Source organism: Erpetoichthys calabaricus, chromosome 10 (assembly GCF_900747795.2).
Source record: "Erpetoichthys calabaricus chromosome 10, fErpCal1.3, whole genome shotgun sequence".
NCBI lineage: Eukaryota > Metazoa > Chordata > Cladistia > Polypteriformes > Polypteridae > Erpetoichthys > Erpetoichthys calabaricus.
This window is the reverse complement of record NC_041403.2, coordinates 20,903,598-20,924,320: the sequence shown is the minus strand read 5'-3', so window position 1 is coordinate 20,924,320 and position 20,723 is coordinate 20,903,598. Positions and strand designations below refer to the sequence as shown.

Here is a 20,723-nt window from a genome sequence, read left to right as displayed (position 1 = left end):
CTCAAATGAACAACAACACATGACATATTACATCTTCTTCTTTGAGCTGTTCCCGTTAGTGGTCAAAACAGCGGATCATCTTGTTCCATATCTTCCTGTCCTCTGCATCTCGGTCTGTTCCACCCATCACCTGCATGTCCTTCCTCACCACATCCATAAACTTCCTCTTAGGCTTTCCTCTGTTCCTCTTACCTGGGAGCTCTATCCTTAGCATCCTTCTCCCAATATACAGTACTCAGCATAACTCAGCATTAACATCCTTTTCCCAACATATCCAACCTCTCTGCTCTGCACATGTCCAAACCAACGCAATCTCGCCTCTCTGACTTTGTCTCTCAACTGTCCAACCTGACATAGCATGACATATTACATATTAAACCAAATTGCAGAAACAGTTTGTATAAGGTTAAGAACACCCTTACTTCTTCCATAGGAATTAAGAGATTGAGTAGCAGCAAGTGTGACCACCTCTGTAAAAGCAGATGTTTTGGCAGTTTCCTGGTCTGGACCATTCAGGTGTATATTAACACAATACCAAGGAGGAAGGACATCAGCGATGATCTCAAGAAGCACTTGTTGCTGCCCATCATTCTGGGAAGGGTTATAAGGCCATTGCCAAACAATTTGAAGTCCATCATTGTACAGTGAGAAAGATTATTCACAAGTGGAAAACATTTGAGAAAGTTAAACATCTCAGACTCTACAGGCCTCAATTATCATGTTAAATTATAAAGTTTGTGACAGTACAATTAGAACAAATATGTCTTGTGTAGAAGGGTTGCCAGGAGAAAGCCTCTTCTCTCTGAAAAGAATATGGCAGCACGGCTTAAGTTTGCAAAGCTGCATCTGAACAAACCACAAGACTTTTGGAACGATGTCCTTTAGACAGACGAGACCAAAGTGGAGATGTATGGCCAAAACCAAAGCATATCAGCACAAACACCTCATGCCAACTGTCAGTTGTAGTGGAGGGCTGATGATTTGGGCTTGTTTTTCAACCACAGTACCTGGGCACCTTGCAGTCATTGAGTTGATCATGAACTCCTCTATATACCAATGTATTGTAGAGTTAAATGTGAGGCCATTCTGTTCGACAGTTAAAGCTTTGCCGAAATTGGGTCTTCCAACAGGACTATGATCCCAAGCACACCAACAAATCTACAACAGATTGGCTGAAAAATAAAAAAGAATTAATGTGTTTCAATGGCCCAGTCAAAGTCCAGACCTCAACCCAATTGAAACGCTGTTGCCGGACCTTAAGAGATCTGTGTATTAACGAACGCCCGCACACCTCAGTGAACTGAAGCAACATTGTAAAGAAGAGTCGGCCAAAATTCCTCTACAATGATGTGAGACCAATAAAGTCATACAGAAAATGAGTACTTCAAGTTATTGCTGTTATACAAGCTATTGAATCATGGCCTATTCTTAGTTTTTCACACATGACATCTCTATTTTGGCTTAAATTTTGTTAAGTAAATAATGACATGGTAGAATCGGTTGTGTGTTGTTCACACCTGAGAATCGATTTAAATAATTTTAGAATCTGGTAACAACCAGGGGACTAACGTAGAACACCTTGCATAGAATTCACATTAGATAGATAGAACATGGTATATGGACAAAAAAATTCAGATACATAAAGTTCTATGTGCTTTCCCTTTATAAATTCGGATCAAAGTTAATTCTAACACACATGCATGAGCATATGGTCCCACCACAACTCCCCCCAGAATTTTTCAAAATTGATTATGCAAATCTACATAAATAGTCCCCTCCGTGCAGTGTTTTAAAGACAGCAGTAAAAACACGTGTAAAAAAGAAGAATTTCAGCGAATGCGAAATGGAGGTCCTGCTCAGTGAAGTGAAGGCAAGGAAAAGCTTACTATTTGGTGGCTTAAGCAGTGGTATAAGCAACAAAAAGAAATTGAGTGGCACAGAGTGGCAGAGGCACTCAAAAATTCAAGTCCATAAAGTTGCACAGTGCCCAAAATAAAAAAGATGTAATCAGATATTAAAGTCGATAACTGTCCACAGCACCAGAGGAGGTAACCGAATTCCGGGACTCACACCATTTCTGCAATTGGTAAACACTGCAATTATTGTTGAGACACTTATATACTGTATCTCACCACAACATTAATGAGACACATTTTTTCATCACAGATAATTTTCACATTAAGATGAAATGCTTTCTATTTACATAAGCAAATTCATTCTCGTAAGGCGCCTTTGTAGCAGTGTGTGTGCATTTGATCTCACCAATTACATTTGGAAAACCAGACATCGCTGCAAATTGCACTTTGATGTTTGCATGTTTAATCACAGTTTAAGGAAATCTTATATGTGTGGGTGACATGCGGATAATACCATCCCATAAAGCTAGCATGGCGTGACTCAGTGATGACTGAGAATTACCCAATCGTTCAGCCAGTTCAGCTCCTGTGGCTAAAAACCAGAGAGTGGACAGGTAGAGTAGAATTCCTCAAAGTCTACCTTTGTAAAACCAGTCCCAGTTCAGCACACAGTTCCAAAATGATAGCTCTGGGAAATCGATATCGACTTATAAGCCAGTCATCATCATGGAACAAATCAGTATGATCTCTAATTCTTCCTTTTGCGATGTCTTCTAACAGCGCTACAGCATCCATGGTAGTTGGAATAGTTTTGCCATTCTATGCACCTTTATATTGTTACAGATTGATTACAATCAAGTACTTTAAATTTGTAAACAATAAGCAACTAATTTCGGTATATTTGATAAAGCCTGCGTCATGGATGCAAATCTAAAAAAGAAAGGGAAACCACACAGAAACAGTAGCACTGCTTTGACGTTGGGTGCCACTTGTTTACAAAACTGAGCAGAAATGTGGGTACACACAGTGTGAGGCTGCTGTGAAAATGTGCATGACATTATGCCAAGTTTAGTTTTTATACGTCTCGACATGAAAGGGGAAACGGGAGTGGGACATTTTTATACATGAGATCTCAGATGTTTTTTTTATTTTGCACTGATATGTAAAACCATAGGGCTGTAATAGGGTGTACTTTTTTTCACCTGACTGCATTTGCCATCATATATTGGAAGATTAATGAGTCAGGAAATGGCACCATAGACATAAGTACGTGTTAATTTAGGTATTCATATGGAAATCATAGTGAGCCAAAAAAACAATCCTATTGACATCAATCATGTAAAAAAAACTGAAATCAAATGTATAGCCTATGGATAGACTATCAGGACTGAAAACATGAAAGCATTTGATCTCAAATGAGCTCTTGTGTCAATGTTATTTTTGAATAAATTCCATTAAGCACTGCAGAATTTCCACTTTTTTTAATTTTAATTTATGTACAATAAAAAGACACCCCCACCACCATCCTCATACAGATACACCATATCATTTAATCAAATTCAAACCATAGTATAAAATGAGCATGAAAATTCTATATTTCTGAGAATGTACAAGCCCTGAGAGAGCGTCACCCACCGATACAGTCCTCTGCAGCAGAAGTGGAGCAATATTTGAAAATGTGAGACGCCAGATGTTTTACTGAAAAGTGTATATATAAAACAAGGCTTGGTTCTACATATGTAATGTATACATTATATTACATATAGTACCCTATGATTTGTATGAAGGAGGGAGTGCTTTTGTAGGAGATCTTGTTAAAAGGAAATTTTAGAGTGCCTCATACCAGTTCCACATCTGCAATGCTATTTTAAGAAAACCACTAAAAACTTTAAAGATGAGTATAGGTTGGTATGGACATTTTATTTTTTGAATTTGGCCCTTTAAAATTGCTTAATTGAAGCATTTTCTGCCTTGAGTGAGTTGCAAGTGTATATAGTTTAATCATAATTGTTTGAGACTCCCGCAGCAGGTGCAACACATACGGTGAATTTATTTTTAAACGTAAAAGAACACCAAAAAATGTGTTCTTTACTGTCTAATCTGTTTGTAGTCATTTTAGTAATGAACTCAGAGTGACTCTGAGCCCTTCGATTAATATCTCAGTCAGTCAGTCGGTCATTGTCTAACCCGCTTAGTCCTGAGCAGACGTGCTGGGACCTTTCCCAGCTAGCATAGAGAACAAGGCAGTAACATCCATTGCAGGATGCTAATTAATATGACCATCAGAAGTTTAACAAACGAGAGGAAACCATTCTGTCCATCAAGCTGTCTTGTTTAGCTAATAGCTAAGCTATCCCAATGTCTCAGCCAGATACTTCTTAAAGGTTATCAAAGTTTCTGCTTCAACTGTGTCTCAGAAGTTTGTTCCAGATTTCCGACCATTCTCCGGACGTGAGCTCCCAGCCTCACGTCCGCCCTTATCGGACGAACCGGCTCTCTTTCCACGATTCCTCCTCTTTCTCTGCGACGCTGTGACTGGTCTGAGTCTCCTTATGGCATGAAAAGAGACCCTGTCCCATCTGCGTCTCGGTGGAGCGGCGTATAACTGGCGCTGGCTTGGGGCTGAGGGCGCTAGGCACCACGGCACACATCAGCCAGCATCCCACCTGCCCTCTCGCTCTCTCCCCCCTCACCACGCGAGCAGCTCCCACCGCCGCGTCCGCTGTCGGAGACCCCCCTACTCGATTCCGATCATTCACATCACGGGTCTTTTTGGTGGGGTCTCCCTTCAATAATGGGAATCTATCTATCTATTCAATTCAATAATGGGAATAAAATTCTAAATTCAATAGAGTCAATTAACATACTCAACATACTTTTTAAAAGAAAAATGCATTATACAGCTATCTATCTTATAGTGCCTTTCCTATCTGTCTCCCTATTGGTCTGTACCTCTCCCTATTGGTCTGTACCTATCCAGTTCCTTTCATACAAATCTGTCTGTCTGTCTGGAGTGTGTTTCATTGCTGTATTTTCTTGCCACACTACGGCTCGACTTTGTGTATCTCTTCATCTTTTTATATCCTGCTCTTATGTCACTGTACCCTGCTTTGGTAATCAAGTGGCTCCTCATATACAACCCTTTCATATCCAAAATATATTGGTTTTGCTGTTCATTTTTTTCTTTGTGAAGCCACTTCTTCTGTGATTCATGTCTGAGGCTTTGCGACTTTGGAGTCCTAATGTATGACTTGCTTTGCTCAGGCCTTTGGTTACCTTTTCTGTTTGAAGATCTTCATCCTGCTAGTTATCTTTGTACCCAACGTTTATTTTTACACAGAACAAATTAGTTGATGTTGTTTCAGTGTTTAGTCTCCTTTTTGTTCAAAGACCAAGTACTCCACCTTATTCATTGTTCTTTGTAGCCTAAGTATGGGAACCTAAAATTACATTGCTTGCTTCCAGACGCCAAAACCACACATTGTCCAGTAATCTTCAGCAGGCTGCCATAATTTAAAGAGAACCCTGCTTGTTAAGAGATCAGTATCTTTACTAAAACTCTAAAGTACAGTGAAAGTGGGTCTGGAGCTGAATAAGACAGTACATATGTATTAATATAACTGGGCAGAATTAGGAAACAGCCTGAGATCAAGATGATAAAACCTATGTTAATGAAAGCATAACATAGCAATTCCAAGCCCACTTAATTCAAAGTAAAGTCTTAGGTAGTCTGTTTCAACAGCATTAGGAGCAAGGCAAGAAATATTACTGGATAGGGAGCCAGTCCACAACAGAGCCCACTCACACACACACACACACAGCTACACACACACACTCACTCGGAGGTCAATTTGAAATTGATAATAAATCTAACCTGCATGTGCTTGATAATATAGATTGATTGAAATAGACATTACTGTATTTGTACCAAGGGGGAAATGTAGCTTTTTACAGAGGATAGATAGATAGATAGATAGATAGATAGATAGATAGATAGATAGATAGATAGATAGATAGATAGATAGATAGATAGATAGAGAAAGGGACGATACTGTTAGCGACAGCGCCCCTACTCTCCTGGGGTGGCATTGCTTACCAAGGACGAGCCAGAAAGGACACAGGTTAAGTTTAAGGATCAGCATTAGGTTTTTTTTTTTTTTGTGTACCTTTACTCTCACGTCCCCACAACCCTGTTAACTTGGGCTGTAAGTACTCTAGGTGGGGTTTTAAACTGTAAAGGAAGAGATTGTCTGTTCATCCCTCATGATTGACCCCTTGAGACAGTCACTTAACCCGCTAATGCTCATAGTGTTGAAATCTGGAAGCAATTTTATGTTTGAAACTAGCTGTGTAAAGACATTTAGAAGAATACGATTTGTCTGTTAGTTGCCAGAAGGCAGGTAGCATTATCATGGAATGGATAGACCGGAATGGAAGTGACAGGGATTGAGGAGTGGGGGACAGATAACAGGCAGGTTTGTTTTTGTTTTTTGCTCCCTGTATGCACAGGAGATAAAATCTCAACCGGAAGTTTGTGTAGCTCAGTGCATTGATAAGAGCTGACCAGGGTGGGAAAAGGGTTCTCCACATCTGGATGTGTGTATGGTAACCAGGTTACACATCTGTTACTGTTACATAAAATTTATTTTCCACAATTTGTGTCCAGGATTGGCAAGTTTGTTAATGTTGTTCTCAGAAAATAAAAATGATTGATAAACTATTAAAGGCACCTTTTGATATAGGCATGGTGGAAGAAAACTTTGCACAGCTGTCTTATAGCATCACTGAACTAGGTTAAAATCATTATGCCAACAGTACACTCTGCAGACATAATAGGCGCAGTATAGTCTGGTGGCACAGTGGTTAGTGCTTAAACCTCAGAGAATAAGAAGACTTTTTAATCCTAGCTCTGTTACTGTCTGTGTGGATGCTACATGTTCTTCCTATATATATATCTTTGGGGGAACAGGGTTCTAAAGACAGTTTCCCCCACTTTCCCAAACACTTGTGCAGATTTCATCAAGTGTGGCTATATAGCTTAACTGCCATCCAAGGATTGGTTCCTAATGTGACACGATGGACTCTGACTTCCAACAACCCTGAAATAGATAAAGCTGGCTCAGAAAATGGATGCCTGGATTTCAGTTAAGTATAATACAGTCTCTTCAGTAGAAGATCCTCTAGACCTTACAGTGAAAAGAGTGGCTTTGACAGTGGATGGAAGAATGATTTGCTATCAAGATTTGGCTCATAGGAAACTCAGCATTTCCACAGTTGCTTACTCTCCATTTTTGAGGACTTCTTTGGCCACACGTTGACGATTGTTCTTAAATATATTTCTGCCATGTCAAACTGAATGTTGATTTTTTAAAATAAAAATAGCCAATAACAGAGACCATGGACACAGCTGTCTAGGCTCAGACCCAAATTGAGGCCTGACACTTGGACATCTAGTCCCAGGCTCATTTGAAGGTGTTTTGGCAAGACCAAGATCAAGGCTGCCCGCCAAGACCAATACCCCTGGGAATATCTCTGGCTCTTACCTTACTATGGCTAAGTAAGCATTTCCTATCTAGCCATGTAAAGTAACTCAACTGTGGGAAAATTTTTTAAAGTAGTTAGCTGATGAAAAATAACTGTCTAACATGAGCGATAATTGTAAATCAAAAACAAAGGCAGCATATGATGTCCAGAAAATGAACTGAGAAATGTTAACATGATGCAGAGATTTAATTATAGTAAGCTGTAACATTTAGGCCTGGACAGTTGGGTTTGTTTCTTTCTAAACCATAGTGCTATTATCAAACGTGATGCCTGTCCTTGGGAGCATGGGCCACAAAGTAAGAGCCAACCTTCATACATGCCACCAGTCTGTCCCAACGTTCTCTAACTCACACGGTTGCACAAGGACAGTTTAGAATCACCGGTTAACCTTTCAGACATATCTTCAGGATACAGGAGGAAGCCTGACACTCTCAAGTGAAAACCATTCAGTGATACAGGGAAAACGTGCAGACGGCATACGGACAGGGACTAGGTGTAGCATTTGAACTCCTACAGTGCTGTTGCCAGTGCCCTAACCTCTGCCTTGCTGTCACTGTCTTCTTCTTAATAGTCCCATCTTTCTAATTCGGTACACAATGAATATTTAACTGGATGTGGCTTTACAAGTGCAGTCTGGGCCCCCCAACCCGTAACTGTGGGATTTTATTTAAGCAAAATTTCAAAATCTGTGTATCATTCTCAATATTAATTGATCTTATTGTTTAATGAGTTGTACTTTTTTATTTTGAAATCCTATGAAATTCTAAAATATTTGTATTATTGTCAAAACTGTATTATTGTCAATATACAGTTAGGTCCATAAATATTTGGACAGAGACAACGTTTTTCTAATTTTGGTTCTGTACATTTGTCTCCGTCCAAATATTTATGGACCTAACTGTATTTAGTTCCCTTTGCTATTTTCATTTTAATTCACCATTTTCCTCCATATGCTGACCTCATTGAATAATAAAGGGAGACAGTTACTTCAGTACGTATTCATTTGACTGCTCATTTGTAAGAAATTTTCATAGCCTCCTTAGTGTTATGTTCACTTCCAAGAAAATTAGCTTAAAGCACTGAAATTTTTTCAAAAAAAAAAAAAAAAACAAAATTCAGGCTTAATCATATATATATTGAATTTCGCGCCCAATTCTTGCTTGTGTTAATTCCAAGGAAGTTAATAAGTAGAAAAGTGAAAATATCAGCGAACATGCTGCTCCTCTTAAGTATTCAGTGTTCTTTGCATCTGTGTCTGTATTGCTCATTGCTAATCATCAGCTTTTGGATACAGTTAAGGGATTGAATTCTGTAGAGAGAGTTAATTAAAAAGAAAACTGCAAAAGAAACAAACATTTAAAGCTATGTCAAAGAATAAAATTATGTATGAATTTCTTAGAAGTATTTGCAAGCCAGATTAGAGCATAGGACTGTCCGTAAGCTTGTTTGTTTAACTAATAGCTAAGTTGTCCCAGTATCTCATCCAGATACTTCCGAAAGGCTGTCAAGGTTTCTACTTCAATTACATGGCTCAATAGTTTGTTCCAGATTCCCATAACTCTTTCCATAAAGATGTGCTCCTTGCTTCAGTTCTAAATGAACTTTCCCTTATTTTTCACTTGTATCCTCATGCATGTGATTCAGCATTTAGTCAAGAATTTTGAATACCTGGATTAGTTCCCCATATAGCATTCTTTGCTATAAACTAACAGGTTTAATTTCCCAAGCTTGTCAAAGTATTCATCCATCCATCCATCCATCCATTATCCAACCCGCTATATCCTAATTACAGGGTCACAGGGGTCTGCTGGAGCCAATCCCAGCCAACACAGGGCACAAGACAGAAAATAAACACCAGGCAGGACACCAGGCCACTGCAGGTCACACACACACACACATACCCACATACCAAACACACACTAGGGGCAATTTAGGATCAGTGATGCACCTAACCTGCATGTCTTTGGACTGTGGGAGGAAACCCACGCTGACACAGGGAGAACATGCAAACTCCACACAGGGAGGACACGTCAAAGTATTACATGTCCTTAAATCCTGGGATGCTCCTCGTTGCTCTCCTCTGCACAGCTTCAAATTCTGCTTTGTCTATTTTGTAGACTGATGACCAGAACTGCACACAGTACTAAAGGTGCAGTCTCACCAGTGCATTATATAGTCTAAGCATAACATCCCTCCATTTATATTCAACAGTTTTTACAATATAACCTAATATTTTATTTGCCGTTTTTAATCAATTTTGCCCATTGCTCAGATGATTAGAACATTATGCTAATGTAAACCCCAAAATTCTTTTCAGTTTGCTTTCAGTGGGACAGTGTCTCCCGTTTTGTATTTGTAATTGACATCCCTTTTGTCCACATGAGCATTTTCAAGTGTTTGCTCACTTCTGAAGAATGTCCAAGTCTTTTTGAATTATTTTCACTACCTCCTCATTATGTGCTGTCCCCCCAATTTTAGTTCATCGTCAGATTTCATAGGTTTACTAACTACACCAAATCCATGTCATTTAAATAAATCAGAAACAGTATCAGTCCTAGACTTAGCCCTGAAAGACTCCATCGGTGACATCACCCCATGTGAAGAATTCCCTTCTTATCTGTACTCTTTGTCTCTTGTATTTATTTGTACAAATACAAGGAGGTTCTTCTCAAGCTGTATAAAACACTGGTGAAGCCTCATCTGGATTACTGTGTGCAGTTCTGTTCACCAGGCTACAAAAAGGACATAGCAGCACTAGAATAAGTCCAGTGAAGAGTGACTAGGCTGATTCCAGGGCTACAAGGGAGTTATGAAGAAAGATCGAAAGAGCTGAGCCTTTACAGATTAAGAAAAAGGAAATGAAGAGGTGACATGATTGAAGTGTTTAAAATTATGATGGTAATTAGTCCAGGTAATTAAGGTTCAAGGTTTAATTAGAATGTGTTTTTAAAATGAGTTCATCATGAATACGGTGACACAGTTGGAAACTTGTTCAGGGTAAATTTCACACAAGCCTTAGGAAGTTTGTCTTCACACAGAGAAACAGACACATAAAATAAGCGACCAAGTAGTGTAGTAGACAGTAGGACTTTAGGGTCCTTCAAAACTAGACTTGATGTTATTTGAGAGGAATTCAATGGATATGAACAGTGAGTTTTGTTGGGTTGACTAGCCTTTTCTCCTCTAGATTGTTCTAATGTCCTTTTGTCTCTTGCCAGCTAGCTAACTTCAGATCCAGTTTTGCAGGTTACCTCTGATGCCAACACCTTCTTGTTTCAAAATCAGTCTTCGGTGTGGGGCTGTATCAAAGGCTTTTTGAAAGTTTTAGTAGATTATGTTGTATGCTTTGCCTTTGTTGACTATTCCAGTAGCCTGGTCTGGAACAGTGAGATCAACTGAACGTAAGATTGATTGTCAGATTGAATGGAAAGCAACTTGCAGCCATGAGAAACCCCACAAGGCCGATCTTGAAAACCTGTGCTTTGCAGGATAACTGTGTGTGGCTCATTTTCGTCTATCTGGAACGTTCTAAAGTATATTGAGATTGAGAACCTTGTATGACAACATACCTTAAGGGCAGGCTTCCAAACACCCAGTTTCAGATCAGGACCACATTAATGTAATCGAGACAGTCCTCCTCTGCAACCTTCTGTACCTGACTTAGAAGAAAACTTAATTTTAGAAGTGATGTGCTCTAAATTTGAACTGTCAAAATATCACAGAGATAAAATGGTTACTTGTAAGTAACTTAAAATACATAAATTCAAATTTAATTTCATTAATTTTATATTATCCACCACTTGTAACAAAAACACATTTTGTACCCTGTGCTTGAACTCCTTTGTCTTATAGACTTCATGCTTCTGCATTTCTTTACTCGCTCCACAGGTTTAAAGCAGACCATCAAATGCAGGTCTTCTGGGGTTGCAGCATCTGCAGGATTCAATTTCAACCACATGTGTTAATGAAAGGCTCATTCATGCCTATAATTGCACTCCTTGCTTAATTAGGCCTCTTGTTTCCATAAAACTGTATCTGCCAAGTTGCTTTGCTGGCAAAGGTTTGCTTGGGCAGAAGGAACATGCAGATAACACAAAACAGTGTTGGTAAACAGAAGCTGCCAGGGGAGTATAAAGTTCTGTATTTGAAGAGGGTGTCCTGAAAAATAAATATTTGAGCAAGAAAGATGTCAGTGTAGACTTAGAGGAAACCAGAAAGATTTCTACAGAGCAGAACCTGACAACAGTCTTGACATTTGAGAGATCTATGGCTTCCTTTTGACATAAAAAAGAAGGCAGCTCAGTGGCTATTTTGGATACCACCAGCTCTTTAGGTTCAGGAATGTTAATTTTATGAGGGGTTCACAGTGGAGTGGGTGCCCTGGAATTTTTGTGGATCTCCCACTCTGGAAGTGATTCTTAGAACAGCTCAGAAGCAAACGTACAGTAGGGCTTAAAGACCACTTCCTTCCATTGACTAAAGGAAATTTTTATTGGAGCTCTATGGAAAAGAGAGACAGAGACAAGACAAATGGTGTTTGTCATGCTGTGTCACTATGTCGTTCATTGGTTTGTGATGGCTGCACAGATGGATCGGTGCTGTCCAATGACTTCTGTCTCGACTAGCACTTAGCAGGCTAGTCTCAGACATGCCAGTCCACACCATGATGTTGTCATGCCAGCATATTCTTGGTCTTCCATGCCGTCTGAACCCTTCCACAAGACGTCCCAACATGTTGCCTTCCATGTCTAATCACATGCTCCCAAGTACCTTAGTTTATGTGTTTTAATCTGACTTGGCAGTTCACTTTCCATTCCAGCCAGCTGGTAGACTTGCTCAATGGTTATCAGCTTCGCCGATGATATTCTTAGTAACTTTTTCCTGTTCTTGAAAGGTCTGATGTGTCTCTCATTTTCTTTCTTCAGTATCCAGGCTTTGTGTCAATATGTCACTACTTGCCAGACCAAGACTGTCATCAAGAGAAGGTTTTTTCCATATGCTTTTCAACTTCACCATCACTTCCATGCCTATGGCCAGAATCGAATTCATGTCACCCACATAGTAATCATCTTTTTTACTCAACTCCCCAAATAATCGAAAGAGTCCACCTGCTCCAACCTTCCTCCATGACACGACATATGTGGACATTGTCATTACTTTCATTTTTATTGGATTGATCAGCATTGCAGTCCTGATAATTTTGTCAATAAAATGATGCCATCAGCGTACCTAAGATTGCAGATTGTCTTTCCACCAACACTGGATCTTCCAGAGAGTCAGTGCTTTCTGCATCATTTGTTTTGCTAGGTTGCTGAACATACACAGGGAGAGATTATATCCTTTCCAAACGGCTTTTGTGATGCAGAACCATGCTGACACACGAGACTGTACAGACTTGTACAGATTTCAGAGCAGTTGGATGAGGTGTGGTGGGAAAGCCATTTCAAACATGGCTAGCCAGAGTTGGTAATGCAGGACCATGACAAGCGCCTTTGTAAAGTTAATCAAACAGATGTACCGTGACTTGTTCCTTTTTCTCGCTTTCTCCAGGACGATCTAAACGTTTTCAATCTGATCATGCAGGCCTCTTCTTGGCCTAAATTCAGTTTGTTGTTGGGCAGTCTTTCCTTCAAGATTGAATCACATTCGCTACAAGATCAGTTGCATCTTGATTTTGCTAGCATACAACAACTGAGTTATAGTCCTGTAGTTTCTGCACTGGAGCACATCACACTTCTTGGGGAGAGGAATGAGAACTTTGTCTATTTATCCAGCCGGATCCCAGTCTTCCACACCTCCTTGCAGGTCTCATGCAGTTTCTTTAACATCATCTCCCCACTAAACATAGGTAGTCCAGCAGCTATGTCATCTGGATCTGGTGCCTTTCACTTGGGTGATTTAACATGACATGTTTGATCTTCTCCTTCAGCACTGGCAGTTTTTCCTTGAACATCAGTCTGTGTGTATTCTTCTCCATTGTCATACAATTTTTCAAAATATTCTTTCCATCTTTTCACACCCTGTCCGTTTTGATGAGTTTCTTGCCGGCGTTGTCTTTGATGGCTAGAATGTCTTGGAGAGCTTCTTCACTTTCTGGTAGACAGGCCCTTTGTTTGCATTATCTTCCAGCTCACTTCATAGTGTCTGTGGTTTAGTCATTTAAATTCCAGGGGACTACTTTCACTAATACATTAAAATGGGACATGCACATCACCTCCATCATCAAGAAAGCCAGGTAGAGAATGTTCTTCCTTCACCAGCTTAAGAAGCTTGGTGTATTAAGGTGTATATTATTAAATTTTACTCAGCCATAATTGAGGGTATTGTGATCTCCTCCGTCACCATTTGATTTCCTTCTGCCTCCTCTCTTTCTAAAACTTGGCTGCAGCAGGTGATTTGTTCAGCTGAGAAAATCATTGGCAGTTGTCTCCCCACATTAAAAGATCTGTTCATTACCAGAGTGAAAAAGAGAGCAGGAAAGATTGCAGGTGACTCCACCCATCCCAGCAGCCATCTATTCATTAAGTTGCCATCACAGAGGAGGTACAGGTCTGTTGCGACCCGAACTACACGCCATCTCCGCAGCTTCTTTCCTCAAATTATTCACATCATAAACAAACTTACTTAGGGTTACTCCTAATTTTGCAATATAAAACTGGTAACTATGCTGTTTGTCTATTCATAAAAATTTCATACTTCACTGTTTCATATCTATATTATTTTGTGTAGTTTTCCTATCTATGTGAGGTAACTATTGAAGTTTGTAAATGTTTTTGTTCAAGAAATTATTGTGTTTGTATTGTGGTTTGTACAGTGTCACGTTGTTAGTGGGTTGAAATTGTGTTGTCTTGTATTCCATGTTTTGCACCTAACCAAAGTCAATTCTGGTATGTTTCACATGCTAGCAATAAACTGATCCTGATTATTATTCTGATTCTGAAATAGTTTGTTAGACAGGCCTAGAGGAACAGATAAGCTTTTTTCCCCATCTGATTAATAGTGTCTTTGTTTTATTAAATGAATGATGTGTAATATTTAAAATTTCCTTTTACTATTTTTGTCACTTGAAAGAATTACCAGAATGCATCCTCTTTTAGTGTGTGTGCTTTGTCAGCTTTCCATGTGTATTCATTTTAAAAAGGTTTATCCTGAAGTCATAAATGCTGCTGTCCAGCTCTTTGATTGAGGCTCCATCCATTTTCAAACCCGCTTAACTTTTTGAGGACTGAATATTTTTTCCCAAAAACTCAGTTTTCTGAAAAGCGCACAAAGAAATGGTTTCACACATTAATCAACATAAAATGTCTGTTGTTACGTGCTGTGGCTGCTATTTGGCACATGTTTGGCATCTCTGGCGGCATTGGTTGTGTGGAGGCACCTTGATGGTCAGCAGGAATGCACGGTGGGACGGCTGCCTGGCTGTCTTCACACAGCAGGTGGGTGGCGGTTGCAGTGTGACACTATCCGGTTTGTACCTCTTGCCATGGTGGTCCTCCCAAGAAAACACTGCTGTAGGTGCATCAGCTACATGAAAGTGTTAAGCACCACGATCACCTGGGGACCGATCAGATGATGCTGGTATTTCACTTTTGTTTTTTTATCTCCATCTCCAGATCACTTGCATCAAACTCGGAGCCCGACAAGTCAGAGTCCTATTCAATGAAATGACATAAAACGTCCATGGAGTATTTTGCTTTGCACATTCGCTTTGGTCTCTCGCCAGATGTCGGTGCCATTTTAGAAGTTGTTTGCTCTTTGCTACTCGTGCAAGCGTAGGGAATCAAGGTCAAATCAACAAAGCTATGTAAATTACCTTCTAATAATAATAATAATTCATTACATTTGTATAGCGCTTTTCTCAGTACTCAAAGCGCTATCCACACAGGGAGGAACCTTCTAGCAAAGAGTCAAACTTAAATGTAACGGCGAGTTTTGTTGCACTTTACAGCTGATTACCATCCTCTACCCTTGAATTTTGGCAAAAGTTGACATCAGCCCTGAAAGAGTTAATCCAATCACATGGTTACAGGACCCAATAGCAGTAGGCAGTAGACAGGAACCAATCCAGGAAAGGATACCAGTCTATATCATGGCACACATCCCCAACCTGGGGTCGGATTAGAACCGATGCTTATTCTATATAACAGTACCTGTCACTGGGAATTGTGAGAAAAATCCATGCAAGCACAGATAAAGTGTTAACTCCCCACATAACCTGGCTGGGATTCAAGCCCACCCTATGGGAGTGCAGCAGCCTTAATCACTGAGGCACCATGCTGCCAATTGAAGAGCAGTGGATTCTTTAATTATGCTGCAGACCTGTACAAAAACAGGCAGTTCACAAACTTCTGTGACACATTTAGATTGTGTCACATAATTTGTACCTACAGTATGTATTGAACTGTAAGGAACAGCAGTACTTAAAACAGGCTAGCCACCTAAGATGTATACGGTAAAATGAAACGGAGAAGAAGCCTATTTTTAAGCAACTTGTTAAGACAAAGAATGCCTTACAGAAAGTATGGGTTTAACTGTAGGACTCAATACAAATTTAAATTTGATCGTAAACTGTTTGTTCCTGATGTCTAACTGCTCTAAATATCCATTTACTAAATGACTTGACTAAAACAGTGGTTATGAGAAGGTTAATGTCAAAGATGGGAAGCTCTCCTATTTTCCTGGAAACTGAAAATATCTCAAATAAAATAAAATGCTTCAATCAGCTTAGCACAGAAAACATCTTTAAAACTGAAAGACACCTACACAGTAATGTAAACCTACTAATGGAAGACAGTGTAAGAATGCTAAAATAAAACAGTCAAAATGAATCTCACAGTCACTTAAATGGGGCATCTGATTCTTAATCCACAGCAAGCAAACCTTTTCACATAATTCCCAGGTACTTGGTGCACTACCAAAACTACCAACAGGTTTGATATAATTTAGTGTCATTTGTTACATGCTGATTATCTGTCAATGTTCTACAATCAAATCTATCATCTTTCTTTCTTTCTTTCTTTCTCCTCAGGACCTTTGTTGTTTTTGAAGTGTTGCGGGAGGATGAATTTTCTCCATTAAAGAATGCAGACAGCCAGGACGGCAAGGACAATCCAACCACTGCACGGCATGCCCTTATGTCTCTGCATCATCGATGGGTTCTCAATGCTGGGGGGCACTTCATAGATGAGAATGGCACACGAATACCAGCAATTCCAAGGTAATGAAATAAAATTTTGCTGAAACCAGCTATGGGCATTTAATTCCGTTTGGCACTCTTTTCTCCCACCACCTTCTCTATATAAGATGGAGTAGCAACACTATTCACCTGTAGGGCAGATGAATTTTGTTTGCTCATTTTTCCTCAATTTTGTTATAATAATTATATATATATATACCGTGTCTATTAAAAAGTATTCACCCTCTGGAAGTTTTCACATTTTAATTTTATACAACAGTGAATTTTATTTGTCTTTTTTGACAATCATCAACAGAAAAAATGTCTTTTTAATGTCAAAGTGAAAACAGATCTGTGCAAAGTGGTTTATATTGTGACAAAACCACTAGGGGGCATGCCAGCCACCCAACCCGACACAAACATACACGGGTGGCACACTTATAAAACATGAGTGCTTTTATTTTTCTTCACTCGTGGAGAGTGTCTTCCCCGTTCCCATCAGCCTACAACACAGTCCCAATGCACAAGCACAATATTCCTCTTTTCCTCCTCTTTCCCTCTTTTCTCCTCCACTCCTCCTTGGCAAGCTTTGTCCACCTTCCACTCGACTCTGGCTCACCAGGTACTGTCCACTGGCCCCTTATATAAGGCACCCGGAAGTGCTTCAGGTGGTCGTTGCCCCACTTCCGGTAGCACATCCATGTGTGGAGGAAGAACTGCCAACACAGGCTCAGGAACAGCTGCGGTGCCCCCTAGCGGCACCTCCGCATCCCAACAGGGCTATAGACAACTCCATCTCCCATGAAGCCCTGCGGGAGTCTGAGGCACCGCTGCAACCCATGGGGGCTGCCATCTAGCATCCTGGGGAAGGTAACACTCTCATGACCAGGCTTGCTCCCCTGATCCTTCCAGCGAAGAGGTGTCCTGGCCTGGTAAGGATCCCAGCCAACTGTGAGAATATATAAAACACTAAATAATTGATTGCATAACATGACACACCTAAATTCTCACAGGTGCAGCCAATTGACTTTAGAAGTCACATGATTAGTTCCACAGAGATCACCTGTCAGGGGTTTCAGTTGATTGTAGTATAAATGCACCTGAATGTATGTGGAAGGGCTAACTAGTGGTGAGTCGTTATGGTGGGCTAACCTACACAGTGAAGGCACAGGAACATTTCAGGTAGCTCCAAGGTGACTGGATACAAGAAAATAGCCAAGTCACTGAATATCATTTAGAGTCCATCTAAATCAGTCAGTAAGAAATTGAAAGAATATGGCACAGCTGTAAATCTGCCTAGAGCAGGCCATCCACAAAACTGAGCGATCACACAAGAGGAAGACTAGAGAGGGAGGCCACAATGAGAACTCTGAAGGAGTTGCAAGCTACAATAGATAGGACTGTAAAGACTATGCAGACAGCAACTGCTCCTTGGGTACCTCCCCAGTCACCACTTTATTGGAGAGTGGCAAAGAGATAGCCACTGTTTTAAAAAAACACACATTAGATAGATAGATAGATAGATAGATAGATAGATAGATAGATAGATAGATAGATAGATAGATAGATAGATAGATAGATAGATAGATAGATAGATAGATAGATAGATAGATAGATAGATAGATAGATAGATAGATAGATAGATAGATAGATAGATAGATAGATAGATAGATAGATAGATAGATACTTTATTAATCCCAATGGGAAATTCACATTAAATCTTGGTTAGAGTTTGCCAGAAAGCACATAGGAGAAAGCTAGAAGAAGGTTCTATGGTTTTGGCCATCAACCTAAATCATATATTTGACATAAGCCAAACACAGCACGTTACTAAAAACACATCATCAACATTGTGAAGAATGGTGGTGGCAGCATCATGTTATTGGGAGGCTTCTCTGCAGCAGACCCTGGAAGGCTTGTTGTGAGGGCAAAGTGAATGCAGGAAAATACGAGGCAACCCTGGAGAATAACCTGACGTAGTCTTCAGGAAACCTTTACCTTGGGAGAAGAATCTTTTTCCAGCAAAACAATGACTCCAAGTGTAAAGACAAAGCTAGACAATGACAATGTGCTGGAGTGGCCGATTTAGCGTCCACATCTTAATCCACTTGAGAATTTGTGGTTGGACTTGACAAAGGCTGTTCACTCACGATGCCCATGAAACTTGAAGGAGCTTGAACAATTTTGCAAAGAAGAATGGAGGAAAATGGCAATGTTGAGAAGTGCAAAGCTGACAGAGAGACCTGTGCACACAGACTTGAGGCTGTCATGGCTACAAAGGTGCATCTACTGACTTGAATACTTTTGCAATCAATTATTTTACGTTTTATACTTTCAAATGATTTAGACCACATTGCTGAGATCTGTTTTCACTTTGACATTAATAGCCTCTTTTAAAAACTGAAGTTAAATCCAATGAGACTGAATGTTGTGTAACAATAAAATACGAGTACTTTTTATAGATATTCTACAAATTTTATTATGTTGACTTAACTGTGTTTACCTCTTTACTTTCATATTAAAAAAAATAACTCATTGTTGCCTTGCAATAGATTTTCTGTTATTTTTAACCAATTTCTGTTTTGTTATTATTATTATTATTATTACTGTACTTTTTATTTATTTTGTCTGACTTGGGTTCAATTATTCATTTCTTGTTCCTGTATGCCAGTTCTAGAAGTGGACCTGCAGCGACAGGCATCTCCAATGTCAATCAGAAGTAAATATTTTCTGAGTCATACTCAGTGCATGGTGGTGGGGCTTTGCTTCCTCTGCTATAAATATAATAATAATCTCACGTAGTTTGTAGAAATATTGCAAGTATACATGTTAAATTAACTGTGAGTCTAAAGGCTGTAAAGGCTGTTCTTTTCTTCCAGTATGGCTGGTTGTCTATGGTAGTACAGAGCTACTAACTGAGATTAATGCTGCATGTTGTTTCAAAAATTAAGGGGCATGTGTTCCAATCAATGTTTTATCTTTTTTTGGGGGGTTTGGCTTTGCTATATTAATTATGGTGGTGAATATAACCATAAATAAAATTTTAGTTGGGTGTGTAGTACAGTAGTTTGCTGATTATAAAAGAAGAATGGATCCTGTTTCACAGCTCTAGCCCTGTGAAATATTGAGAGGCCAAAAAGCTCCACCACATTCTGGCATCAGTGTTGCCAGAAAATGGTAAGTCAATTCAACCAGTGGAGACTTGTGGGCAACTGGGAACAAAATAGTAGTAAATGTGTAGCATGAAGCTGTAGCTGGTAATGAGTCTAAGGTGATGTAAAGAGCGACAGAAGCAGAAAAAGGTTTGGGGTACCCACGCCCCATACACTTGGCACATAATATGCTATAAATGAAGCAAAGAGTAGTCACTAGGGACTGAGTCCAAACAGAACTGACAATACATAGAACAGGTTGGCTTTTATAGAGAATGGACAGGAGGGGGTGTGCTTCTAGGACAGGAACTGGAAGTGGCTGTCGTGCTGGGTCTTTTTTGGAGGGTCTGGTGAAGAGGGAAGAGAGAGAACGTTAATACACATCGTCACCCCCTGGCCCGGTGCAGAAGTACAATCACTTAAGCCCTTCAGCTGCTTACCATGCGCACATGTGTGACAGTAGGTATAAACGTTGTCTAAAAAAAAAATGAAATTGAACGGTTTAGTGTCAACCACGATTGAACAGTTTTCCTATTTAAACTCGCAGATATTATGATATTGGGCCAACTGATGGCATATTGGTCAGCACATCTGTCTCAAAGCTCCTATCCTGTCTTCATTACCTTCAATGTTCACCCTGATCTGTTTGAGCTTCTTTAGTGTATTCCTGTTTCCAGCCACATTTCAAGGACAATTGTGTTAAGCTGGTTGACACATTACAATTGGTCCCTTCCCAGTAAGTGTATGTGTATACATGAAAGTGCCCTATAAATCGGGTCTGAATTGTTCAGTGTACCTGATCCTGCCTGGGTATGCCCTGGTTTTTAGTGACCCTTTAATGGAGTAAGTAAAAGATTTAAGCTTTGCCTAATCAGAGTTATATTGTCTTAGTTCTGGAAGACTTCAGTAGTCAAGTTTTTTTTTTGGACTTGTAGAGCCTTCTAAAATGTCCATCTAGCCTTATCAAAGGGAATTTTGGTTTTACTACATAAATAA

General features: G+C 39.7%; 1 protein-coding gene across 3 annotated transcripts in view; it reads left to right on the top strand.

The window, feature by feature from the left end:
- uap1 (UDP-N-acetylglucosamine pyrophosphorylase 1) overlaps positions 1-20,723 on the top strand; it is a 411,004-nt gene that overhangs the window by 375,538 nt on the left and 14,743 nt on the right. For 2 of the 3 annotated variants that reach the window (XM_051932728.1, XM_028810994.2), the window contains 2 exons: positions 16,429-16,617; positions 19,247-19,294. In XM_051932728.1, the coding sequence (XP_051788688.1) occupies positions 16,429-16,617; positions 19,247-19,294 (237 nt within the window). The remainder of the gene's footprint in view (positions 1-16,428; positions 16,618-19,246; positions 19,295-20,723) is intronic. The other variant, XM_028810995.2, reaches the window with a different exon arrangement.